General features: G+C 44.6%; 4 protein-coding genes across 12 annotated transcripts in view; 1 reads left to right on the top strand and 3 right to left on the bottom strand.

Moving 5' to 3' along the window:
• Positions 1-10,127, bottom strand: part of CEP89 (centrosomal protein 89) — a 70,136-nt gene extending 60,009 nt beyond the window's left edge. For 2 of the 6 annotated variants that reach the window (XR_008423359.1, XM_053906040.1), the window contains exons 1-3: positions 9,976-10,127; positions 7,571-7,677; positions 1,063-1,221 (exon numbers count right to left, since the gene is read on the bottom strand). Coding sequence is in view for 5 of the 6 variants with exons in the window: in XM_053906040.1 (XP_053762015.1) it covers positions 1,063-1,221; positions 7,571-7,677; positions 9,976-10,014 (305 nt within the window). In the remaining variant the exon portion in view is untranslated. The remainder of the gene's footprint in view (positions 1-1,062; positions 1,222-7,570; positions 7,678-9,975) is intronic. The other 4 variants (XM_053906038.1, XM_053906039.1, XM_019423347.2 and 1 more) reach the window with 2 other exon arrangements.
• Positions 5,118-6,092, bottom strand: LOC109251597 (transcription factor BTF3 homolog 4-like). The gene has a single exon (XM_053906043.1). The coding sequence runs from the start codon at positions 6,001-6,003 to the stop codon at positions 5,527-5,529; it is 477 nt and encodes a 158-aa protein (XP_053762018.1). The 5' UTR covers positions 6,004-6,092; the 3' UTR covers positions 5,118-5,526.
• A 201-nt stretch (positions 10,128-10,328) lies between the features above and the next one.
• On the top strand, positions 10,329-18,070 carry FAAP24 (FA core complex associated protein 24). Of its 4 annotated transcripts, none has more exons than XM_019423356.2 (5): positions 10,329-10,415; positions 10,726-10,844; positions 10,959-11,098; positions 11,284-11,436; positions 17,183-18,070. In XM_019423356.2, the coding sequence occupies exons 2-5, from the start codon at positions 10,739-10,741 to the stop codon at positions 17,429-17,431; spliced, it is 648 nt and encodes a 215-aa protein (XP_019278901.1). In that variant the 5' UTR covers positions 10,329-10,415; positions 10,726-10,738; the 3' UTR covers positions 17,432-18,070. The 4 variants fall into 4 exon arrangements, with proteins under 4 accessions (XP_019278901.1, XP_019278902.1, XP_019278900.1 ...); XM_019423355.2 differs by having other exon boundaries at positions 10,357-10,511; XM_019423354.2 differs by having other exon boundaries at positions 10,358-10,528.
• Positions 18,071-18,544: 474 nt separating this feature from the next.
• The window catches only part of RHPN2 (rhophilin Rho GTPase binding protein 2), a 58,704-nt gene continuing 51,109 nt past the window's right edge, over positions 18,545-26,139 (bottom strand). Inside the window, exons 13-15 of the mRNA XM_053906041.1 lie at positions 25,148-25,294; positions 24,677-24,832; positions 18,545-19,909 (exon numbers count right to left, since the gene is read on the bottom strand). Coding sequence (XP_053762016.1) covers positions 19,649-19,909; positions 24,677-24,832; positions 25,148-25,294 — 564 coding nt within the window. The 3' untranslated portion in view covers positions 18,545-19,648. The remainder of the gene's footprint in view (positions 19,910-24,676; positions 24,833-25,147; positions 25,295-26,139) is intronic.

Here is a 26,139-nt window from a genome sequence, read left to right as displayed (position 1 = left end):
AAACATGACAGATAAAAGGCAAATCTGGTCATGTATCCCCAACCCCACCTCATAAGCCCTTAAAGCCCTCAGTGTCTTTCTTCCTGCGGCTCCTGGGTCGGTGGCGGGAGGGGGACACCAAACCTCAGAACAGGACCCCTAATGTATCACCAGCTTGGCCCCTGCCCACCCCTCCAGGCCATCTTGAATGACTCCCCACTTTACCCAAGTGCCCTCAGCCACAAACATCTTCCTTCAGCTGTTCACAGGTGTTATGCTCCCTCTTCTGTCTTGCAAGCTCATTCCAGCCCCACACTGACCATCCCCCGCAAACCCTTGAGCCATCCCCAGGCGCTCCTTGTACTTTCCTCAGCTCTGTCCTCAACGCTCTCTGCCTCAGGAGGAAACCCCCCAGCCCTATGCTGGCTCTCATCCAGTACAAGCACCAGAGAAAATGATGCTTGAAGGTCCATAGGTGCCAATGAAGGTAAAATCAGTGTGAACGCTCAGAGAGAAGACACATGAGAAGCGGTGGGTGACAACTCTCGCCATCTAGGTTGTGGCACAGAGAGAGTCCCGTGAAGGGCAAAAGGCAGCACTGAATTCACTGGCTCTGTGCATCCATGAAAACAGCCAGGGGTTTCACAAGCCATAACTGAACAAGAGCCACACTAGAGAAAATTCTGATATGATTCGAAAGCAATCAATGTCCCAGGACAGTGTCCCTCTGACACTGGTGACGAAAACCTGAGTACTGGGGCGCCTGGGTGGCTCAGTCGGTTAAGCGTCCGACTTCAGCTCAGGTCACGATCTCGCGGTCCGTGAGTTTGAGCCCCGCGTCGGGCTCTGTGCTGATGGCTCAGAGCCTGGAGCCTGTTTCAGATTCTGTGTCTCCCTCTCTCTCTGCCCCTCCCCTGTTCATGCTCTGTCTCTCTCTGTCTCAAAAATAAATAAAACGTTAACAAAAAAAAAATTAAAAAAAAAAGAAAACCTGAGTACTAAGCTCCAGTCATAACCACACGCACACGCGAGCTGTTTCTCCTCCACCCGGAGAAAAGTGAGAGCCAGCAATATGGTCCTTACTGAAGCCTCAGCTCTGAGGTGGTGGCATAGGGCTCGATGAAACTGTCCTTGTCCACAGAGGTCGCGTCACTCTCAGACAGGGATCTCTGACGAGGCTGAGGAATGGCAACGGTCCGGCCTGTCAGGCTTGTTGTGAGGATGACTGCAGCCAGGGCAGACCTAGGGACAAAAACATCCCAGTGAGAAGGTGACACCCAAACCTGCAAGCTGAAGGCTGACGACAGGACGTAAGAATGAATGAAGGTTGACCTTCTATTCTACGTTTAGTGCGTATTTACGGACCATGCGCCTGTCGTCTGTTATGTGCCATCAGACAACCTCATTCCATTATCACGCCAACAGATATTACTGTCATCTCCATTTTCTCATAAAATATAAATGACTTGTCCAAGATTTCCTAGCTCACAGGAGATGGGTCCAGGTCTCTAATTCAGAGAATCTATACTCAGGCAGTTTCCTATTAAAATGGAAGATCAGAATGGAAAAAAAAAAAACACAAAACAAAACAGGGAGATAGAATAAGATAAAAAAGATTTCAAAAGGCATTTTAAAAATATTCGCAAATTATTCAAAACGGCAATGCTGAAAAGACAGAGTAATGGATTTACCCTCCCACTTGAGAAAGCAAAACAAAACAACAGATTTACAGTTATGTCAGCTTAATTCCTGAGAGAAGTTCCAGGTCACGGCACAGGGAGGTAGAACTGAATTGGAGCCAGGCAGACCTCTTGAGTTGTGGAGACGGAGGTGAGCATCCGGGAACAGCACAGCAGACAGAATTCGCAGGACAGAGTATTGGAAAGGAGAGAGCTAAACAGAGAGCTCCGGAAATCTGCAGACAGCCCCCTGAGGGTTCACAAAATATTCTCAGTGTGGGAATATGAGGAAACTATCCAAGCCTGGGGGAAGAACCATCCACAACGATTAGAGGATCAGTGCCAGGTGCTTACGCATGGCTGGGGACAGTGCCTGTAATCTACAGGACGCTGGGTACAGTACCTGGAAAGGTCTTGCCTCAGGGAATAATTAGCCCTAGAGTGAGCACTGCTTCAGGCTGTACCTAATGAATCATAAAAACAAGACCTAGAAGATCAAATCAGTCTCCAAGTAACTTAACTGTATCCCAGAACAAAATTCCAGAAGATTTGTCGGAATACAAAAATGTCCAGCACACAAGGCGAAACTCAGAACAGTGTCTAATCCAGGATAACAAGGCATGCAAAGAGACAGAAAAACATGACCCTAAATGATGAGAAGAATAGAAACCCATTCAGAACTGAACACATATGTTAGAATTAGCAGAGAAGGACACAAAGACAGTTGTTAGAACTAGATTCCATGTGTTCAAAAACCTAAGCAGAAACATGGGAGATTACTTTTATTAAGTTTATTTTTGTTGAGAGAGAGAGAACCAGTAGGGGAGAGGCAGAGAGAGGGGAACAGAGGAACCTGAAGTGGGCTCTGTGCTGACAGCAGAGAGTCAGATGCAGGGCTCAAACTCACAAACTGTGAGATCACGACCTCAGCCGAAGTTGGGACACTTAACCGACTGAGCCACCCAGGTGCCCCGAAACACGGGAGATTATTAAAAAAGACTTGAATTTCATAAGCTGAAAATTACACTGGGTGAGATGGACAGCAGATTACCCACTGCAGAAGAGAAGATTAGTCAAGTTGAAAGCAAAACAAGAGAAAATATCCAAAATGAAACACAGAAAAGAGAAATTAATTTAAAAAAGAAAAGAACATCATGAGATGTGGGATTAAAAATGCTATTGTTTCATGCTTTAAGCCACTGAGTTTTGGTGTAATTTGTTACACAATAGTAGATAACGAATACAATAATGCCTTTTCATCAAATGATGCTGGAACGACTGGATATCCACATGCAAAAAAATGAACTTGAATCTGTATCTTCTACACCATATTCAAAACTAAACTCAAATTGAATTATAGGCTTAAAGGTAAAGGCCCAAACTATAAAACTTCTAGAACAAAATATAGCAGAAAATCTTTGTGGCCTTCAGGTAGGCAAAGATTTCTTAGATATGACACTGAAATTATGATATGTAACAGAAAAAAATTGATATGACAAACTTCATAAAAACTTAGAAACTTCTACTCTTTATTTTTTTAATGTTTATTTATTTATTTTGAGAGAGAGAAAGAGAGAGGGAGAGGGAGTGTGAGAGAGCAGGGAAGAGGCAGAGGGCGAGAGAGAATCCCAAGCAGGCTCCCCGATGTTGGTGCAGAGCCTGACATGGGACTCGATCTCACAAACCATGAGATCCTGACCTGAGCCGAAATCAAGAGTCAGACACTTAACCAACTGGCACCCCAGCCTTGTGCTCTTTGAAAGACACTGTTAAGAGAACGAAAAAACAAGCCATGTATGGGAAGAAAATATCTGCAAACCTCTTATTTGGTAAAGGACTTGCATCGAGAATATATAAAGAACTCTTGAGGGGCACCTGGGTGGCTCAGTTGGTTGAGCGTCTGACTTCGGCTCAGGTCATGATCTCACAGCTTGTGAGTTTGAGCCCCGCATCAGGCTCTGTGCTGACAGCTCAGAGCCTGGAGCCTACTTCCGATTCTGTGTCTCCCTCTCTCTCTGCCCCTCCCCTACACGTGCTCTGTCTCTCTCTGCCTCTCAAAAATAAAGGAAACTAATAAAAAAAAATTTAAAGAACTCTTGAAGCACAGTAAGAGGAAAACAAACAACCCAGTTTTTAATAGTGGGCACAAGAGGTGAACAGAAGCTCCACCAGAGAAGATATACAAATGACAAATGCACATGAAAAGATGCTCAACAACCTTGATTATCAAAGAAATACAAAACAAAAAAAAAACAAACCAAAAAAACAAAAAAACAAAAAACCCCACCACAATTGGATACTACTACACACCCATTAGAATGTCCAAAATTTAAAAGATTGGCCAAGACAATCCCTCATGTTCTTCCTTTCCAACCCAGGCCTGGCAGAATGGGTCCCACAAAGGGGGCTGGTGAGAAGGGCCACTCTGCATCCAGGAGGCAGCGACTGGAGATCACCCCACCAACATTCACCGGTGCATCTGTGGAGTGAGCTTCAAGAGATATGCCCCCTTGGACAGAAAGATCCAGACAATTGGCAAGCGGGCATTGGGAACTTCAGATGTGCGCATGGACTCCAGGCACAACAGAGCTGCCCGGGCCAAGGAATAAGAAGAAATGGCCCATTCCAGATCAGTATACGGCCATCCGGAAAGCATAAGGAGGACGCAGATTCACCAAACAAACAAGCTCTATACATTGTTATCTGTGTACTTTTCGCCACTTTCAAAATCCTGTAAACAGGCAATACGAGTTAGAACCAATGTCAAGTAAATGTATAAAACCACACACACACACACACACACACACACACAACTGACCAAAGCAAGTGCTGGTGAGGATGTGAAACAACTGGAACTCATATAATACTGGTCAGAACACAAATATAAAAACTTTGGAAGATACAGTGACAGTTACTTAATAAATATATACCTAGTACATGACCCACCTCTTCTACTCCTGGGTATTTATCCGAGAAAAATGAAAGCATATGTGGGAAACCAAAGATTTGTGCACCAATGTTCACAGCACCTTTATTTCTACAATAATAAAACCCTAAAACAACTCAAATATCCCTCCACAGGCGAATGGAGAAACAAACTGTGACACATTTATCATTCGTGTCATGGAACACTATTCAGCAATGAAAAGCGTGGATCGCTGATTTTCACGACAATATGGGTGAATCTCAAAATAATCATGCTGAATCAAAGAAGCTGGCATGATTATCTTGTGTAATTCCGTGTACATAGAATTCTAGAAAATGCAGACTAACCTCATGTGACAGAAAGCAGAGCAGTGGCTGCCTGGGCTCGGGGGTGAGGGTAGATTGGGCAGAGGCAGGGGATGTGAGAGAGGAGGACAAGGAGGGAGGAATCACAAAGGGGCATGAGGGAACCTTAGGGGACCATGGATATATTTATTATCTTGATTGCAATGATGGTTTGTTTTTTTTTTCAAATGTAAAGATTTGTTTTATTTCTACTGGGGGAAGAAGGAGGATAAATAGAACTGTTTTCCAATTTGCTCTCCACTGTATACACACATACCCACACGCATACATACACATACACACACCAAAAATACTCCAACAAAAAACAAAACAAAAAACTGAGAATCAAACACCAAAACACCCTCAAACTGCACCAATACTTCGTATTTTGACCAAAAGAATAGATCCTGGGAGGAAGTGCAAAATGCAAAATCAAATGACCGAAAAATGCTGAACAAACAGCGTTATTAATATACAAAATATTTATATTACCGAACTAGTAACAATTGATGTTCTCCACATCTGTAAAACTTTGGAACCACATAGCTGATTTGTTAACTCTAGTCCATGCCAGCTTCCAAACACCAGAAAAAATTTTTTAGTTAGCTTCATTCTTTGATGCCTCATCAAAATTTTCTACGAGATCTGGAACATCCTCCTCCTCCTCATCAATGTCTTCTGGTTTTGGTGCTTTGCTATCCAACACTTGCCGAGGGACCTGTTCAGCTAACTTCCTAAGACTTGTTAAGCTGTCAGCACCAAGCCGACTTAATATTCCAGGAAGCATTTCTGTGATTGGTTTGGCTTCTGCATGACCAGTAATTGCAAAGGTGTTAGCAGAAAGGGAAGCTTGGACTTTGGAATTGTTGAAATGAATAACTGTCCCATCGTCTTTAATCATGTTCACCTCTTCAATACCAGCTATATTATTCACAGCCAGTTTTTTTAGAGAACTCTGAAGTTTTTTGTCATCAGCTGTAGCTGTTCTATGTACCACCTTCTTCTTTCTGCGAGCTGTACCCTTGCCCCCTATCCGGACCTGAGCCTGAAGTTTGGCTAACTTTTCTTGATTCATGCTGTTGGTAAATCTGAAGCCGGGAGGGTCCTCCAACAACAGCACGCGGCGAGAGCAAGATGGCTGCCTCCTGCAATGATGGTTTTGTGCGTGTAAACATGTCATACGTGTACCGTTTATTAAATGTTCATTACACCTCAATAAAACCGATTTAATAACGATCCAAGACTGTTTAAGGCAAAAATAGTAATAATATATTGCGGGGCTTGTAACACATAGATTTAAAATGTATCACTGGGGTGCCTGGGTGGTGGCTCAGTAGGTTAAGTGTCCAACTCTTGATTTCGGCTCAGGTCATGATCTTGCAGTTTGGTGAGTCTGAGCCCCGCACTGGGCTCCGTGCTGACGGCGCTTGGGATTCTCTCTCCCTCTCTCTCTGTCCCTCTCCTGCCCCCCACCCCCAAAGTAAATAAACTTAAAAAAATTTAAAAAACTTAAAAAAAACTTAAAAAAAAATTAAAATGTATGACAACAGTAACAACTGCTTACTTCACTGTAACACTACACGTGAAGCACAGTAACACCTAAGTTTAATCTGAACGCCATTCTTTAATTTTTAAAAAATGTAGACATATGCCAAATGTGCCAAAGCCTCGTTGAGGATGGAATGAAATAATGCTTTTGGAGCACTTGCAACGGTCCTCGGCAAGAGTAAACACTAATAAATGGCTGCTCGTGTTAACAACATGGTACTTAAGGAAGAAACAAACACTAAAAATATTTCAAAGTGTTTTTTCTCACCAGGCATACAATATTCTAGTTTCAAGGAACACTCAAACAAAGGTTCTCACTGCCGATTCACTGGAAAGCCAAGCCACGTATTCACGTTTTTTAGGGACAAAAAATAGTCTAAAATTCTCCTGTGTCTAAACCCTTAGAAGGCACAGGCAGGGGTCTTAGGTATAAAAGAAAATCAGTTCTCTGGTGTTAGAAGCACTGGAAATGGGGGAATCCTAGGCTCTGGAGAGTGAACACATTTCTCCTTCTTTCCCCAAAATCAGCTCTTTTATTTATTTTTTTAATGTTCATTTATTTATTTTGAGACAGAGAGAGTACACGAGCGGAGGAGGGACAGAGAGAGAAAGAGAATATCTCAAGCAGGCTCCATGTTATCAGTGCAGAGCCCAATGAGGGCTCGAACTCATGAACTGTGAGATCACGACCTGAGCCAAAACCAAGAGCCGGATGCTTAACAGACTGAGCCACCCAGGTGCCCCCAAAATCAGTTCTTTTAAAAGGCAAACTTGTGCTTCAAAAGAATAATTACGTGCATAATTCAAATTCCTTTCAGCATCCTATGAACTTAGGCTTTAAAGCTTTATATTTGGAAAACTACTAATTGCATTCAATTATGAAATGTCAGAACTCCACGCACTTGAAAAGGATAGACCATCATCCCACAGAAACCATATTAAGTGCTTCATTATGGAACCATGATAAACACTTTGAAGGACATGAATCTAATGGCCCTACTTGTGATTTTCTTACCAGTTTCAACAGTTCCAGGACCTACCACTTGGCAGCTGAGCACAAGAGTGACCTCAATGCCTGCTCACCTGAGACTCACCTTGGTCTCTCTGGAGAAGGGTTGGGACTGCGGGGAGGAGGTGTGCGGGGCACAGCTGGCTTCGGTGCGATGCTGGCTGCAGGTAGGAGGCCATGGATGATGTGTTTCTGCACAAATGAAACCTGGCTGGGTCACTGGTGTATGGGATCTCCCGGGTCCCGTCACCACCCCTCCTTGGGCCTAAGAGAAGACACCTGCACTGGCCACCCAGGGATCAAATCCCACCAGGAACCCACCTGGCCAGGTAAGCATGCCCACCCAGAGAATATACTGCAGCTGCCCATTGTGGGGGTCCTCTTGTCTTTCCCTTCTCAGAGGGGCCTCCCTGACAATCCCTCAAAATCACTCTCTGGAACTCCACTTGTCTCACAGCATGACCCCTGATGACTCTAGTCCCTCACTTACTGCCCCCCGCAGAATGGAAGCTTCTTAAGAGCAGGCAATCTTCTTGTCTTTATCAACCCTGGAACTCAAGCACTTCCCTCCTTACTCAACATCTGGTAGAAGCTTAAGAAAGATTTTAGTTTATCTCAAAGATGCAGAATAATTGGGGGCACCTGGGTGGCTCAGTCGGTTAAGCATCCGACTTTGACTCAGGTCACAATCTCACCATTCATGGGTTCGAGCCCCACATCAGACTCTGTGCTGACAGCTCAGAGCCTGGAGCCTGCTTCCGATTCTGTGTCTCCCTCTCTCTCTGCCCCTCCCCTGCTCATGCTCTGTCTCTCTCTCTCTCTCTCAAAAATATACATAAAATAAAAAAAAAATTTTAAAAAGATGCAGAATAATGAAAACTAGTTCCTATGCACAATGAAAATCAGAGAATCTGGCTTTAGACAACTGGCAATTATTCAGAAGGTTTTTTTTTTTTTAGGTTTATTTATTTATTTTGAGAGAGAGAGACAGTGCCAGTGGGGTAGGGGCAGAGAGACAGGAGAGAGAGAGAGAATCCCAAGCACTGGCAGTGCAGAGCCCGATGTGGGGCTTGAACTCAGGAACCATGAGATCATGACCTGAGCCGAAATCAGAGTTGGACACTTAACCAAGTGAGCCACCAAGGCACCCCCAGAAGTTTCTGAGTATAACCCAGTCTTCACTTTCTAGGCACTAGTCATTCATTCACACCTACTAGAGGTGAAACACCAGGACTGCAATGAAGAAAACTTGTCTTCATCCTCAAGGTAATAGAGTATAGAGGGAAGGCACCCAAGTACTTATTATGTAACAGAGAATTATGGGAAGTGCCAAGGGAAAGGTAAAGACAAATTTGGTGCTGCGGCGGCACAGGGAGGGAAGGGCTCCTTCAGGTCTGGAGGTCAGCAAGGGGACCTCTTCCCATTGGAGAAAATCACAGAGGCATTTAGATTGGGTCATCAAAGATGGCCGTTGCTCTCACATATGGGAAATGAGATGGAAAAGTATTCTAGGAATAGGGAACAGCACGAACAATGGAAAGAAGCAAGACATTAGTGGCTGTGTTCTAGAAATAACAAATAATCCAGTTTGCTGGAATACAGCAAATGCAGAAGCCTCTGAGAAGGGGAGGCTAGAAGAATGGGCTGGTAGTAAGAGTGGGGATTGTTCCCACTTAAGAGTTTTTATATGTGACTAAGGAGAACCTGTGCCCTAGCGAGGAGCACCCATTGAAATTGGTCCCTTGAAAGACTAATCAGGCAGTGGTAGGCATGAAATTGGGAGTATGAGCCTACACTGACAGAGTGATAAGTTTTGGAGGGAAGCATTCCAGGCAGAAGGAACAGCAAAGGCCTGAAGGAACAGAAGAAATGGCTGGAGCGTGGGGGGGGGGGACGGGGGGGGACGAGGGGGGACGGGAGGACGAGGGGGCGGGGGGGGGGGAGAGCGGCGGGGAGGATGAGGAGCAATGGGTTTTAAGGAGGGCAGTTAGCACGATCAGATGTCCGTTTTAAAAGAACGCCTCTGGCTGCCTGGTGGAGAACAGACCTAGATGAAGAGCAAGACTGGAAACAGAAATAGCGAGAAGCTGCTGCAGCGGTCCAGATAAATGCTGGAAACCGGGGTGGAGGCGGAAACAGCAGCCAGAAGATATGTTTGGTGGGTGGAATCTATGGAACTTGGCTGATGGGTGCGCGCGGTGGGGAGTGGAGGGAGGAATCTTAAGAACGACTTCCCATTGGGGGATTTTCAGTAGTAGAGTAGGTCTGTGCCGGCAGGAGTGCTCCCAGACACCGGAGCAAAAGTTGCAAGGGAGACAAGGCGACTCCGGTCTGACTGAGGCCGACCCTGGGATAGAGGATGCTTTCGAATACAAAAAATCAGGGCTTCTCGAAAGGAAAACCATTTCCTTTGGTGCTGCAACCTGGCTTCAACCGCAGGCCAATCCCAAGCCGTTCCCTCTTAACTCCAAGCTCCCGGGGTCTACTTACAAACTGGCTCTTGCGGCCTCTGCGAAACCCCAGGAGCATCCTTGCTGCGGGGAGGGGCCGGACCAGGGCTGGATGGACGTGCGGATACCTTCACAAGCGAGGGCCGCTCCCTAGAGCTTGCGCCCCTCCCGCGGGCCTAGCCTCAGACGCTATTTCTACGAAATGCACTTTGCAACAACGTCATCCTCCATTGGCTTTGCTTTCTCTTCGACCAATCATAGCCAAGGTTACTCCGCACCCGTCGCTCTTGGCAACCAGTCGTCCCCGTTCAAATGCTCTCGGGGTGGAAACAGTGCATAGTCCGTTCTCTTATTGGTCGGATCAGATGTCAATCTTTGATGCCATAGCTTATCCGACGCCGTGGGAGGCGGAGGGCGGGCAGGATGAAAAACTGGTCCGCTCGCCGAAGGGAACCCGGAAGTGGGGCGCGGCAAGTAAAGGTGCCGGACCCTCTGGCTGTGGTTGAGGTGGGGTCTAGCTGGGCTCGGCCCCCGCCCAGGACCGGACTAAGGAGCCACCACCCAGACGGAGCGGGGGTATCAGGACCCAGCAGGTGACGGGACTGAGGGAGGCGGCTACCAAGACAGGAATCTCCTGGGTTTTAGATTTTGGGAAATAATCCAGTCTTTTAAAGAACAGTGCAGATGGGCTCCTGCCAAAGAGGTCCCGGCTTTCAGTGGAACGTGGGGCCGTGTGCAGGAAAGCCAGCTCAAATTCTGTCTTCTGTTTTTTTGTTTTTTTTTTTATCAGATCGAGACAGCCGATGGCTAGGAACGCGCCTGAGGGCACAGGTCCCATGCACGTGCCTTTTGGGCATATTGTGGCCAACACGAAATGGCGCGGATCTAAGCTCCTGCAGGGGATGCAAGGTCGGTGGGCTGCCCTGTGCAAAAGCCCTCTTCTAAACTTTTTAAAAACGTCCTACCTACTGTCGCCTTTCGCCCAGCGCTCACGGAAGTCATTTTTCTTGTCTGTGTTCTAAGGGAAAATTAAAATCGTTTTTGAGGATGGCCTGACACCGGTAGATTTTTACGTGTCAAGCAGATCTTGCATTCTTTATGTCACCGAAGCTGATTTGGTGGCAGGAAATGGCTACAGAAAGAGGCTTGTTCAGGTTAGAAACGTAAGTACTGAATGGAAGAAGCTGAAATTGAAAATTGACTTCCACCTGCCTCCCCCGCCCCCCTCCTTTGGAATAACTTCTATAAAACCATTGGCCATTCCAAGCACTCTTGGACTGGTAGTTTTCTTAAACCCCGAAGGTAGTTTTGTTACACAGGGGTTTACTGTTTTTTTCTTCCTCTGAAGTCCAGTAATCTTCAAGCGATCGTGATAGTTGAAAAAACGCAGATGAGTGAACAGTACTTCTCGGCCATACAGAAGTTTACTGTGCTGGACCTTGGGATGGTGTTGCTTCCAGTGACCAGCCAGATGGAAGCGTCCTGCCTTATTATCCAGTTAGTAAGTACTGATTCCCACTCCTCTGCAGGAACGCTGCCTTACAGACTATCACCTGACCTTCCTGGATCTTTTACTCCAGGTGCCGCACTTGTTATGGTTGCCATCCATCAATCCAGTCTAAAGGAATCCTTATTCACCCTTGGTCAACTGCAGCCAGAAGCACATGATCCTTTTTTTTTTTTTTTTTTTTTTTTTTTTTTTTCAGCCTGGTTCTCCATTGTCCTCACTGATTATTCAGCTTGGCTGTACTATTTCGACTTGGCTGTACTTTAGAATTTCCTGGGAAGCTTTTAATGTTTATTTATTTTTTGAGAGACAGAATCCAAAGCGGACTCTGTGCTGACTGCAGAGAGCCCTATGCAGGGCTTGAACTCACAAACTGTGAGATCATGACCTGAGCCGAAGTCCCACGCGTAACCGAGCCACCCAGGCGCCCAAGAATTTCCTGGGAAACTTAAAAAAAAATTTTTTTTTTTAACATTTATTTATTTTTGATAGTGCACAAGCAGGGGAAGGGCAGAGAGAGAGGGAGACACTGCAGGCTCCCAGCTTTTGGCAGACAGCATGATGGGTGTGCTCAACCCATGAACGTGAGATCATGACCTAAGCCAAAGTCAGACATTTAACCAACTGAGCCACCCAGGCACTCCTCCTGGGAAAGTGTTTAAAAACAGTGATACATGAGCCTTACTTCAGACCAATTAAAAATCAGAATGTCAGGGTGGGTCCTGAGCATCAATTTTTGTTGTGTCGTTGATTTTAAATTTCCCTTTTGATGTGTAGCCAGGGTTGAGAACCGAATTGAAATAATGTAGGCAGCCCCGTGTAGTTCACAGAGCCCTCTCCCATCTGTGCCACATGCCCTCCTTCATTGTTCTTCCCTTGATGGGATGCTATTGTCTGCCTTCCTGTATCCATTGCTAACTGAAGACTGGGTTTCTTCTTTGACAGACAAGATTTCTCCCGGTCCTGTATCAAGCAGGTCCAGTTTAGGTTTTAATTTAATCCCATACACCTGAATCGTTTATTAGTGAACGATAGGAAGATGTTTGAGCTCCTCAAGAGTATGTTTTCATTGCTTTATCCTAAGCATTCTGAAAGTTTAAGTTTTTTAATTTAATTTTTTTTTAAATTTACATCCAAATTAGCATATAGTGCAACAATGATTTCAGGAGTAGATTCCTTAATGCGCCTTACCCATTTAGTTCATCCCCCCTCCCACAACCCCTCCAGGAACCCTCTGTTTGTTCTCCGTATTTAAGTCTCTTATGTTTTGTCCCCCTCCCTGTTTTTAGATTACTTTTGTTTCCCTTCCCTTATGTTCATCTGTTTGGTCTCTTAAAGTCCTCCTATGAGTGAAGTCATATATTTGTCTTTCTCTGACTAATTTCGCTTAGCATAATACCCTCCAGTTCCATCCACGTAGTTGCAAATGGCAAGATTTCATTCTTTTTGATTGCCAAGTAATACTCCTGTGTGTGTGTGTGTGTGTGTGTGTGTGTGTGTGTGTGTAAACACACACACACACCACACCTTCTTTATCCATTCATCCATTGATGGACATTTGGGCTCTTTCCATACTTTGGCTATTGTTGATAGTGCTGCTACAAACATGGGGGTGCATGTGTCCCTTCGAAACAGCACACCTGTATCCCGTGGATAAATACCTAGTAGTGCAATTGCTGGGTCATAGGGTAGTTCTATTTTTAGTTTTTTGAGGAACGTCCATACTGTTTTCCAGAGTGGCTGCACCAACAACATCTCTTGTTGCCGAGTTGTTAATGTTAGCCATTCTGACTGCTGTGAGGTGGTATCTCATTGTGGTTCTGATTTGTATTTCCCTGATGATGTATGATGTGGAGCATTTTTTCATGTGTCGGTTGGCCATCTGGATATCTTCTTTGGAGAAGTATCTATTCATGTCTTTTGCCCATTTCTTCACTGGATTATTTGTGTTTTGGGTGTTGAGTTTGATAAGTTCTTTATAGATTTTGGATACTAACCCTGTATCTGATATGTCATTTGCAAGTATCTTCTCCCATTCTTTCGGTTGCCTTTTAGTTTTGCTGATTGTTTCCTTTGCTGTGCGGAAACTTTTTATTTTGATGAGGTCCCAGTAGTTCATTTTTGCTTTTGTTTCCCTTGCCTCTGGAGACGTGTTGAGTAAGAAGTTGCTGCGGCCAAGATCAAAGAGGTTTTTGCCTGCTTTCTCCTCAAGGATTTTGATGGCTTCCTGTCTTACGTTGAGGTCTTTCATCCATTTGAGTTTATTTTTGTGTATGGTGTAAGAAAGTGGTCCAGGTTCATTCTTCTGCATGTCGCTGTCCAGTTTTCCCAGCACCACTTGCTGAAGAGACAAAATGGAATAAAGACAGCTTTATTCCATTGGATATTCCATTGGATATTCCATTGGATATTCTGCTTTGTCAAAGATTAGGTGGCCATATGGTTGTGGGTCCATATCAGGGTTCACTATTCTGTTCCATTGATCCAAGTGTCTGTTCTTGTGCCAGTACCATACTGTCTTGATGATTACAGCTTGTAGTAGTATAGCTTGAAGTCCAGGATTGTGATGCCTCCTACTTCGGTTTTCTTTTTCAAGATTGCTTTGGCTATTTGGGGTCTTTTCTGGTTCTATACAAATTTTAGGATTGTTTGTTCTAGCTCTGTGAAGAATGCTGGTGTTATTTTGATAGGGATTGCATTGAATATGTAGATTGCTTTGGGTAGTATCGACATTTTAACAATATTTATTCTTCCTATCCAGGAGCATGGAATCTTTTTCCATTTTTTTGTGTCTTGTTCAGTTTCTTTCATAAGCTTTCTATAGTTTTCAGTGTATAGATTTTTCACCTCTTTGGCTACATTTATTCCTAGGTATTTTATGTTTTTGGTGCAATTGTAAATGGGATCGATTTCCTTGATTTCTCTTTCTGTTGCTTCATTGTTGGTGAATAGGAATGCAACTGATTTCTGTGCATTGATTTTATATATCCTGCAACTTTACTGAATTCATGAATCAGTTCTAGCAGTTTTTTGGTGGAAAATTTTGGGTTTTTCATATAGAGTATCATGTCATCTGTGAAGAGTGAAAGTTTGACCTCGTCCTGGCTGATTTGGATGCCTTTTATTTCTTTGTGTTGTCTGATTGCAGAGGCTAAGACTTCCAATACTATGTTGAATAACAGTGGCAAGAGTGGACATCCCTGTCTTGTTCCTGACCTCAGGGGGAAAGTTCTCAGTTTTTCCCCATTGAGGATGATATTAGCATTAGGTCGTTCATATATGAACTCAAGGTATGATCTTTCTATCCCTGCTTTCTTGAGGGTTTTTATCAACAAAGGATGCTGTATTTTGTCAAATGCTTTCTTTGCATCTATTGAGAGGATCATATGGTTCTTGTCCTTTCTTTTACTGATGTGATGAATCATGTGAATTGTTTTGCAGATACTGAACCAGCCCTGCATCCCAGGTATAAATCCCAGTTGGTCGTGGTGAATAATTTTTTTAATGTATTGTTGGATCCAGCTGGTTAATATCTTGTTGAGGATTTTTGCATCCATGTTCATCAGGGAAATTGGTCTGTAGTTCTCCTTTTTAGTGGGGTCTCAGTCTGGTTTTGGAATCAAGGTAATGCTGGCCTCATAGAAAGAGTTTGGAAGTTTTCCTTCCATTTCTATTTTTTGGAACAGCTTCAAGAGAATAAGTGTTAACTCTTTCTTAAATGTTTGGTAGAATTCCCCTGGGAAGCCATCTGGCCCTAGACTCTTGTTTTTTGGGAGATTTTTGATTACTAATTCAATTTCTTTCCTGGTTATGGGTCTGTTCAAATTTTCTATTTCTTCCTGTTTCAGTTTTGGTAGTGTATATGTCTCTAGGAATTTGTCCATTTCTTCCAGATTGCCCATTTTATTGGCATATAATTGCTCATAATATTCTCTTATTGTTTTTATTTCTGCTGTGTTGGTTGTGATCTCTCCTCTTTCATTGATTTTATTTGGGTCCTTTCCTTTTTCTTTTTGATCAAACTGGCTAGTGGTTTATCAATTTTGTTAATTCTTTCAGAGAACCAGCTTCTGGTTTCACTGATCTGTTTTACTGTTTTTTTGGTTTTGATAGCATTAATTTCTGCTCTAACCTTTATTATTTCCTGTTTTCTGCTGGTTTGGGGTTTTATTTGCTGTTCTTTTTCCAGTTCTTTAAGGCATAAGGTTAGGTTGTATATCTGAGATCTTTCTTCCTTCTTTAGAAAGGCCTGGATTTCTATTTCTCGTATGACCGCCTTTCCTGCGTCCCAGAGGTTTTGGGTTGTGGTGTTATCATTTTCACTGGCTTCCATGAACTTTTTAATTTCCTCTTTAACTTCTTGGTTGGCCCATTCATTCTTTAGTAGGATGTTCTTTAGTCTCCAGTATTTGTTACCTTTCCAAATTTTTTCTTGTGGTTGATTTCAAGTTTCATAGCGTTGTGGTCTGAAAATATGCACGGTATGATCTCGATCTTTTTGTACTTGCTGAGGGCCGATTTGTGTCCCAGTATATGTGGTCTATTCTGGAGAACGTTCCATGTGCACTGGAGAAGAATATATATTCTGCTGCTTTAGGATGAAATGTTCTGAATATATCTGTTAAGTCCATCTGGTCCAGTGTGTCACTCAAAGCCATTGGTTCCTTGTTGATTTTTTGATTAGATGATCTGTCCATTGCTGTGAGTTGGGTGTTGAAGTCTCCTACCCTACCATTATGGTATTACTATCGATGAGTTTCATTATGTTTGTGATTAATTGATTTATATATTTGGGTGCTTCCACATTTGGTGCATAAATGTTTACAATTGTTAGGTTTTCTTGGTGGATAGACCCCTTAATTATGATATAATGCCCTTCTTCATCACTTGATACAGTCTTTATTTGAAAGTCTAGATTGTCTTGATAGAAGTATGGCTACTCTGGCTTTCTTTTGTTGACCATTAGCATGATAGATAGTTCTCCATCCCCTTACTTTTAATCTGAAGGTGTCTTTAGGTCTAAAGTGGGTCTCTTGTAAACAGCAGGGATGGATCTTGTTTTCTTATGCATTCTGTTACCCTATGTCTTGATTGGAGCATTGAGTCCATTGATGTTTAGAGTGAGTGCTGCTGAATTCTGTGGTTCAGGTTGTGCAGATTGTTCTGTTAATCCTCAGATCAGTTTTCTAGGTGTGCAGGATGGTTTAGTGTTGGTCTAGCTGTATTTCATGGACGCAAGACACACAAAAAACTTCCCATGCTGTTCTGCCATCTTGGCTCCTCCCCCTGAAAGTCTAAATTTTAATAAATTTTTATCTCTTACTCCTTTGTGTACTCAATATGGTTTATTTTTCAGTAATTTTTCTGGGGCTCCTGGGTCGCTCAGTCGGTTAAGTATCAGACTCGATTTCAGCTCAGGTCATGATCTCATGGTTCATGAGTTCAAGCCCCGTGTCAAGCTTTGTGCTGGCAGTGTGGACCCTGCTTGGGATTCTCTCTCCCCTTCTCTTGTTGTCCCCTACCCTGCTTGTGTTCTTTCTCTCTCTCAAAAAAAAAAATTTGCAAAAATAATAATTTTTTATGTCTGAAAAATTAGATTTGTGGTATATGAAAACATTTGTAGTGGTAAGTCAAACTGAACCAAATGGAAAAAAAGTAAAACTAAATTTCTATCAACCTTTAAGAGAACTGCCAGTCCTCTAGAGGGTGCTCACATGCTTTTCCTTTACTTTCTGATTAGGTTCAAGAACAAACCAAAGAGCCCAGTAAGAACCCTTTCCTCAGTAAGAAACGGACTCTGATGCCTGAGCTATCCCTCCTTCGAACTGTGCAGCAGATCCCAGGAGTTGGAAAAGTTAAAGCCCCTCTTCTGCTTCAGAAGTTCCCAAGTATCCAGCAACTCAGTAATGCTTCCATCAGAGAACTGGAGCCAGTGGTTGGACAGGCAGTGGCACAGCACATTCATGCCTTCTTCACACAGCCCAGGTGACGGCTCTTCCCGCAGCCAGGAGCTAGAGCATCTTGTTTTCTTTGCATATTTAAAAATTGAGAACAAAGAAATCTCCTTTCACTGCAACTAATGAAAAATGAGGTGAGGCCTGAATGGAAGCTGCCAGTTGCCCTGCCCTGTTCTCTGGGTTCAGGCGTTTAAGAGAGTGGAGTTAGTGGGCTCTAGGTAGCCCGGCTCTCATCCTGCTAGTGAAAGACGGCCCACTGGGGGGCACCTGGCTGGCTCACGGGTAGAGCATGCCAATCCTGATCTCAGGGTTGTGAGTTCGAGTCCCACGTTGGATGTAGAGAGTACTTAAAAATAAAGTCTTTAAAAAAGAGAGAGAGAGAGCCCATGGGGATCTTCCTAAAAGAGTTTAAATTGGGACTCTCAAATTCAGCAAAAAGCCAGCCTGGGCAGATTTTAACATATGACCTTGACCTTGTCTAGCATGGAAAAGTCTAATCAAGTTTCAGAAGGTAGAAGTGACCTTCTAAAGGAAACAAAGCTACAATGAAGCACTATGCTGTGTACCATAAGCCTCTTGTTCCTGGTGACAGGCCCAGTGTTCTTCCAGTCTAGTCTTAATATCACTATGTTTTGAGGGTGCTGCCAGTGTAAACAAACAGTTGTACTGCCTTTTTTTTCCTTCCTTTCCCCTCCCTCCCACCCTCCTTCCCCCTTCCTGGTAGCCACAGTTTGTTTATAGCCACGGAGCATGCCTTCTGAACACAGCCTGGAGTTTGGAAGTCCCTTTTAAAGATAAAAAGCCAGTGTGTATGAGAGGGGTAAAGAATGTGTTTGCAAATGTATAGCCCAACAGTGGGAAGATAGGAAATGGAAAATGGCAGGGGCAGGTGCATCCAGAGAGGAGAGCTAGTGGTGGGGATCAAAAGGTACAATCAGCCACTCAAAAAATAAATGCAATTAAAGATGCACATATGTTTTCAAAGATGCTGAGATAACCTGAAAGCTCCCTAAATCCTGTTTTGTGGTGTCAGTCATTATTAAAAAGAAAAAAAAGACGAACAACAGGAAAGTTTTGTGCGTTAGGGTAGAAACTGTTTGAAAGAGGAGTGAAATATAAGTGGGAAAAAATTTAAAAAACATTAATTCAGGCAAATGAATATGTTTATTTAAATATTTATACAAAAATGGCCCTAACAGCAGTGGACAGATACACTTTCCCAAATGTGGTTGCTTCCCTTTTGATATTGCACACTAGAAAATATTTAAGTTCTTATTAATTCTCAAAAATAGATTTCAATGCTTTTTTTTTTTTTTTTTTAAGCTATAGAACTTAAACTATGTCAACCGTGAATCCTTACTAGAATCACGGTGTCATCCAACTTGTGAGCAAGAGAGATAGACGGGTAAAAACAAGTCAAACAGAGATTTAAACTAGGATCATTTACACCTTTTACCTGATAAAATGTTTCCAACCCATCTTAGACTCTTAAAATATACAATTATGTACTTCCTACTTTAAACAAACAGAAAAATGTTTTGAGTATCAAACAGTATATCGTCTACCTTGTAGATAGCATCCCCGTCTAACACTGCTACTGTGTTAGCAGCTGGTTAATGACATCAAACCAGAAGCAACAATGCTCCCAGATTGTGTGGTTTGTTTTTGTCTAGTAAGTTGTGACAAATTTGGCACTAGACTTTATCTGGAAATAGCATTCATATTACGTAGAAATAATCATAAAATCTTGTCGTTTCAGATTCACAAATTCCCCTTAGGAAGCAGTTGTTTGGAACACTTCTGAGTTATATTACCTTAGTCAATCGTTATAATCCCTTGACCTGCCTTAATTGGGGGGGGGGTCATCTGAATTCTGAGTTAAGGAACGATCTGTTACCTAAGCCTGGACACGATGACAAGTAGGACAGCAACAGAGGTAACCCCCTTTAATTCAGATAGTAACAACAAGCTGTAACTGTAGCCATTAAAAATAGCCGTACTTTCAACGCTGTTCTATTTACAATACTTTATATAATAAATAACTTGCAGCAATACGGTGACCCCCCCCCCGAAATTTCTAGAGGTTTCTTGTGACTTGCATTCACGAAGACCTACCAGTTGTAAGTTTACCCAGTGAGAAAAGGAGATTTGCGAACATTGAGACACTTTCTATTGTGGCACAAATAGGAAGGCGTGGTCAGCACCAGAGACGTTGGCGTTAGGAGCCTGAACGTTTCTGTTTGCTCACGTTAGTACAGAGAACTATCCGAGTTGAGAAGGCTGAAGGGCGAGGGGAGCTTCTTCTTGACCTGAGGCCTCGCAACCCCAACCGACGGGAGGCACAAGGTGCTGGCTGACTTCTGTCTGTTCTTGTTGGTGCCCCAACTCAAAAAAGAAAGCTTCTTCGAGATTTTCTTGGTTTTATCAGTTTTGTCATCATCGTCTATGGCTAAGCAGATCATAGAGTAGGTTTTCTGCATGCCCACAGAGTACGTCGCACACTTACTATGCTGCGCATAGGAAAGAAGAAAAATGGTGTTAGAAACCCTCCAGAGAGCTGCTAAACAATTGATGGCAAAATTCTGCTCTTACGGCATCTTCTCGGCAATTAAGCTGATGTAATTCTGAAACCCAGGTGACTAACACTTACATAGGATTAGGTTCTTAAAAACAAGAACAATTGTTTTTTTCTTTTTAGTTTTTTAACATTTATTCATTTTTGAGAGATGGAGAGAGACAGAGCGTGAGTGGGGCAGGGGCAAAGAGAGAGGAGGCACAGAATCCGAAACAGGCTCCAGGTTCTGAGCTGTCAGCACCGAGCCCGACGCGGGGCTTGAATACACAAACTGTGCGATCATGAGCTGAGCTGAAGTCGGACGCTCAACCGACTGAGCCACCCAGGCACCCCAAAACAAGGACAATTTTTAAGGAATAGACTCACTAGTAGTAATTTAGGTGAGGGACCACTACTCACTTTTTAAGGTTCTTACTCTATTTGTAAAAGTAATACATGCTCATGGCCAACAATATGGAAATGTATGTACTGAACAGAAGGTATCCCTCCTACCTTGGCTTCCAGGTAACCACTATTTCTGTTACTCTTTTAGAGATAATGTTCATATACAGGTATTGTGTGCACATACTAGTGACCATTGTCCTTCCTTAAAAGGAATACGTGACCCACCGGTCTGCCTCTTGCTTTCTTCACCTAATGAACACTGGACTTCAGTCCATGCTAGCCAGTGTAAATCAACTCCGTTCTCTTGACCATCTAGAATCCATGGTGAAGATGCTAATTAGCTTTTCCCCCTATCTTTTAAACGGATGAAATAAATATACATAACAGAAAACTGACCATTTTAACCACACTAAAGGGTACAGTTTGGTGGCACGGAGCACATTCACACGGTTGTTCAGCCATCGCCACCAACCGTCTCCAGAACGCTTTCATCTTCCCCAGTTGAAACTCTGTACCCAGAAGCACTACTATCAACTTTTAAAAGATTGCGCAGGGCTCACTTAAGACATCTGAAGATCCTTGCTTTCTGTAACCTTCCATGCGGGTTATCACCTGCTTCGAAGGTCCGCCTGACATTGAGGTTGCTAAGTTCAAGTGTTTACTGAACATCTACTATGTTCCAGGCACTGGGATCAGGCCTTTAAATATACATACAACATATCTAAAGTGGTGGGGTACACTGTTCATAATAGAAATCGGGATTTGAGAGATGGGACGATAAAGAAGGGTATTCACTCTGGAGTCTGGCTCCTTTGGATGAAGATACCTCTTTTCTATAAAACTGCCATTTAATCCCTCCATACTCTACAAGACATACACACTACACACTGTTTTTAATGAAAACCAATAACAAACCGTCCTGGATGTAGATGTGATGCTCGCAAACATTTTTCAACTTTAACCTGCTTAGACTCCATTATCCATCTTTACAACCACTGCCTTACAGACTCCCTCTCCTCTGCCATAGTTCAACCAACAAATGCCAAGTCTAGTGAAACTCTACCCTCTGCCTCCCCCCAGGCCTGCACTCAAATGGCTGCATGTTACTGGGGAACAGCCACCGAGCCAGCTGGCATCCCTTGGCGTTCTAACCCTGACCCCAAACCCCTACTGGGCACCTCAATCCCTAGCACATTATTCTACCAATTTCATTCCTTCTGGAGGTCTCCTGACGCCCCACACACGTCCTCCTGATACTGCGTTACCTTAATAGCATCTGCCCCTGAAGACCAGTTCTGTGCGCCTGGATCTCCCCCGCCCTCTGGGTGTGCCTTCCTTCCTGCACTCCTGCCTCCCGGCACACAGTTGCTGTGTTATCTATATACACCTACACCACCACCGCCTTTGAAAAGCTTCCCTTTTTCCTATGTCCCCCTCCCAGATTGCACCCCAATGTCTGCCCCCTTTCTGCCATTCCCTTTTTGTCTTGGCCTCCAGCAGCATGCTCCCCACTGCCCATCCCAAATATTCCTGGGGCACCCCCCTGACTCACAGCATTAACGGAGCCCAGTCTGAAACCACTGCACCCGTCCCACTTTATACCAATGAGGAAACAGTCCTAAGGAGGGTAGTAACCTGCCGAAGGCCACACAGCTGGTTAGTAGCAGACAGAGCCTGATTCCAGGGCTGGGGTCTCTGCTACATCAGTAGTATTCCAAATAACGCTCCACGGAGGAGTGCCGGGGGTCCCCACAATTCAGAGAGTGGGGGAGCAGGTCACCAGTCCAACCAGGGCATGGGCTTTATTGTTCTCATTATCTGGTTGTGTTTGAAGCAAAAGCAATTAAAAACAGCGCTCAGTTGCTATTGTCTAAGGCCTTGCGGGTGAAAAGAATAACTATCACGGTTATTAAACACCTATTGTGAATGGAAATGCATCCCATGCTGGCACTGCCCCCCACCCCCGCCCCATTTTCCTGCAGCTCAGAACCATTCCCTGAGGCCTAAGGTCAGTCATTCCACTGGCAGTAAAGCCAGAAGTCCATTCTAGCACGTCTGAGTCTCGAATCCTTGCTTTTCTACCCCGACCTCAGCACTTTCATGGGCCTGGTTCAAAGTTATAGGATGGAAAGATAAGCCCTTCTCCTTGTACAGCTACGTCTTGTGCTGTGCAACTCCCCACCACCATCACGACATCTCTGGTCCTGAGCCCAGCTCTTTTATTTATCCTTCTTTTGGACAAACTTCTTTTGTTTCTGGTTGGGACCCTGATCCCTTGTCCTGCAATTCTATGGATCTGCCCCTAAAAACTCCATTTCTCATGATCCCTTCTCCAAGATGCTCACTGAGTCCCTCGACTTCATCTTCTTTCATTTTTAAATGGAGACCTAATTCACGTACCATAAAATTCACCACTTTAACACCATTCTGTGGTTTTGAGCATATTTAGGGTTGTGGGACCACCGTGGGATTTCAGAACGTGTCCTTGCCCTCCAGAAAGCAACCCTGTACCCATCAGTAGTTATTCCCCATTCCCTGACACCCAACCCCTGGCAACCGCTAGTCTACATTGTGTTTCTGTGGATTAGCCTGTTCTGGACGTTTCTTATCAAAGGAATCACAGGATCCATTCACTCTCCAGCCCTCGCTAATCAGGGTTCTGTTGCCATCTCTCCATGAAAAGTGTCCTTTTGTCCGGCTGCCAAATAATAATAGACACGGCTCCGCCTCCCTCCCTCTCCACCTCTTAACTGTATCCTACACAACCAACCGTTCTCTCCTTGATTCCAGAAACTTCTTTATCCTATCTCTCCGAATGCTCCCTCGCAACTTCCTTTGCTACCACTTCTCTTCTAACTGACCTCCAGATGCCTGCGGTGTCTCGTGGATTAGTCCTTGACCCTCAGACCCTCGTGGGCAATTCCATTTAGTCTCTGAACGGCTTTAAATGTCATCTCTATGTTGGTGATTCTCAGATATTTCTAGGTCTGACTTTTCTCCCTTGCACTGAAGATTTGAACATCCAGCCGCCTACTTCACATCTACATTTGACGTGTGAAACATTCAAGGTACATCTCTTTGTTTTCTCTCTTCTCTACCTCCCTCGCCCCTGGCCCCCGTTCCCCATCACTACGAAAAAATGGTGCCTTTGTTCAAGCCCCAAACTGAGCGGTCATTTTCCTTTCCATGACGCCTTCTACACAGATCATCTACAAACCCCTGTCAGCTCTACCTACAAAGATACATCTCAGGGGCACGCACCTCCCTCCACCTCTGTCGTCACCCACCCTAGTGTAAGGTGCTCACGTCGCTGGCCCGCACACGTGCTACAGCCAGCTTCCGCTGCGGCCACCCTCCAGGCAACCAGATGTCCTTCTCAAATACACATCACTCCCTTTCTTAAGAGGCTCACTGGCTTCCAAACTCCCACCACTGCCAGTGGGGCCCTGCCTCCCTCGCATCTCATTTCCTGCCACTCCCTCCCTTGTTACCACGTTCCAACTGAGAGGCCTTCTTTCTGTTCCTCTAGCAGAAGCCTCTTCCTGCTACAGGGACTCTGCACCTGTCGATCCCCCTGCCCAGAATGCTCCTCTCGCGCCTCCTCAAATGGCTGGCTCATCCCTGTCACTCACGTCTCTGTGCAAGCCCTGCCTAGAGGAGCCTCTCCCCGCCTCCAATCGTTCTGTCGTGATACAGTTTATTTTCTGTACCACACTTGTCAAAAATCACAACCACTTATTTGCTTATTTAGGGCCAGCATTCTGGGGGCAGGGACCTCATCAGCCTGGTTTAGCTGGAGCTCCAACACCCAGGAAGGGCCTACACACAGGATGCCCTGCCAACACCTGAAGAACGAACCCTGTCATAGAGGGAAGAGTCAAAGGCCCATAATTAAATGTGACCAAGTGTGGAAGAGAATGTACACGGTTTCTCCTGCTGAGGGAGCACGAAGGCTATAACCGCACACGTGAATGTGCACAGGCATCAAACACTTCCCAAGATCTCACGGGGAACAGCCAGCACTGCCTCTGACGTGTGGGGAGGGACTTCCACACATCGTCTCGTGCCCTTCTGTAGCATTTGAGTATTTTTTTTTACCATAAGTACATATGACTTTTGTAACAAATAACTTAATCAGAAAAATAAGTGGTTCTTTTATGTACAGCATTTTTTAGTTTTCCAGCGATCTCTGGCCCAGGGTGTCTGGGGCAGGTCACCGATGCAGGCAGGCGGTGGAGGGTCTGCTGACACAGCTGGGGCTGGACTCACACCAACCCCACTCTGCGCTGCTGTTTCCTGTCGGGGTGTGAGCACTCACCATGGACGAGGTGAAGTCCAGAAGGCTCACGACCTTCATCTCCACGTCGTCCTTGCCTTTGCCCTTCAACAGTTTCATGACCTCGCTCACCGTCAGCCACTTGCAATCCACGTCTCGAATGGACACAATATAATCCCCTTCCTTGGCTCCTGCCAGCTACACACAGCAGGATTTAAATGAAGGTCAGTGTTCTGTTCATTCCAACCCCTGGATCGGTTCCCAAGTGCATTAACAACACAGGTATTTGCATAAGTCTGCTTCAAGACAGCATGCATGAATCCGTTGCTCTCTGGGCGAGTAAGACCCATGAGAGGCCTTTCACACGGTCTGTCTTTTTACAGAGAGGAACCCTAAATTCATTCATACACCCAGATATATTTGTTTGGGCAGCTTTCTTTCTGTTTGGCCTGTTTGACTGCTTGCAAAGATACCAGTAAGTTTTGCTCCCCATCTACGGTGGCACACACTTACCGCAGCAGAGCAGTAAGGGTCCAGGAAGTGGACTTGAACTGGGGAGTTTCCTCTCAAGGTGAACCCCAAATCCCCTTCTTCTGCAGTGAAGTGAATGCTGCGAGGAGGTGTCCATTTCTTGTTCGCTGAAAACACCGACAGGGGGCCCTGCGGAACAGCATCGTTAGGTGCAGGATCCGAAGGCTGAATCAAGCACTTGAAAGCTGAGGGGCTCCTGGCTGGCTCAGTTGGTTAAGCGTCCGACTCTCGATTTCCGCTCAGGTCATGATCTCGCGGTTTGTGAGTTCGAGCCCCATGTCAGGCTCTGGGCTGAGCGCACGGAGCCTGCTTGGGATTCTCTCTCTCCCTCTCTCTGTCCCTCCCCGTTTGCTCACACACTCTCTCTCTCTCTTTCATTTAAAAAAATGAAAGCTACGGGAAATGTCACCTTGTTGTCCTTGCAGATGTCACCTGGCCTTGCTCAGAGACTAATGACAGCGTCTGGGATAATACATGCTACAGCAGTCACACAGGAACATCCAACTGCCATTTTCTCTAAAATATCCAATATATTTTAAAGAAAATGTTCTTTAAAATTTTTTTTTAACATTTATTTATTTTTGAGACAGAGAGACACAGCATGAACGGGGGAGGGTCAGAGAGAGAGGGAGACACAGAATCTGAAACAGGTTCCAGGCTCTGAGCTGTCAGCACAGAGCCTGACACAGGGCTTGAACTCATGGACCACGAGATCATGACCTGAGCCGAAGTCGGATGCTTAACCGACTGAGCCACCCAGGCACCCCTAAAGAAAATGTTCTTTAAAAAGTCATCTTATGGGCACCTGGGTGGTTCGGTTGGTTAACTGTTTGACTTCGGCTCAGGTCATGATCTTGAGGCTTATGAGTCTGAGCCCTGCGTTGGGCTCTGTGCCTGCTGCGGATTCTGTGTCTCCCTCTCTCTCTGTCCCTCCCCTGCTGGCACTCTGTCTCTGTCTCTCTCTCTCTCTCTCT

The sequence above is a fragment of the Panthera pardus genome, unplaced genomic scaffold (genome assembly GCF_024362965.1).
Source record: "Panthera pardus isolate Hobbes unplaced genomic scaffold, ASM2436296v1 HiC_scaffold_18, whole genome shotgun sequence".
Taxonomy (NCBI): Eukaryota; Metazoa; Chordata; class Mammalia; order Carnivora; family Felidae; genus Panthera; species Panthera pardus.
This window is presented reverse-complemented; position numbering and strand designations above follow the sequence as displayed.

Bases quoted from the DNA above. Each gene is read 5' to 3' on its own strand.
- LOC109251597 (XM_053906043.1), bottom strand. From the start codon at position 6,003: ATGAATCAAGAAAAGTTAGCCAAACTTCAGGCTCAGGTCCGGATAGGG.
- FAAP24 (XM_019423354.2), top strand. From the start codon at position 10,359: ATGAAAAACTGGTCCGCTCGCCGAAGGGAACCCGGAAGTGGGGCGCGG. The intron at 10,845-10,958 runs GTCGGTGGGCTG...CTGTGTTCTAAG, and splicing joins GCTCCTGCAGGGGATGCAAG to GGAAAATTAAAATCGTTTTT. The intron at 11,437-17,182 runs GTAAGTACTGAT...CTTTCTGATTAG, and splicing joins CCTGCCTTATTATCCAGTTA to GTTCAAGAACAAACCAAAGA.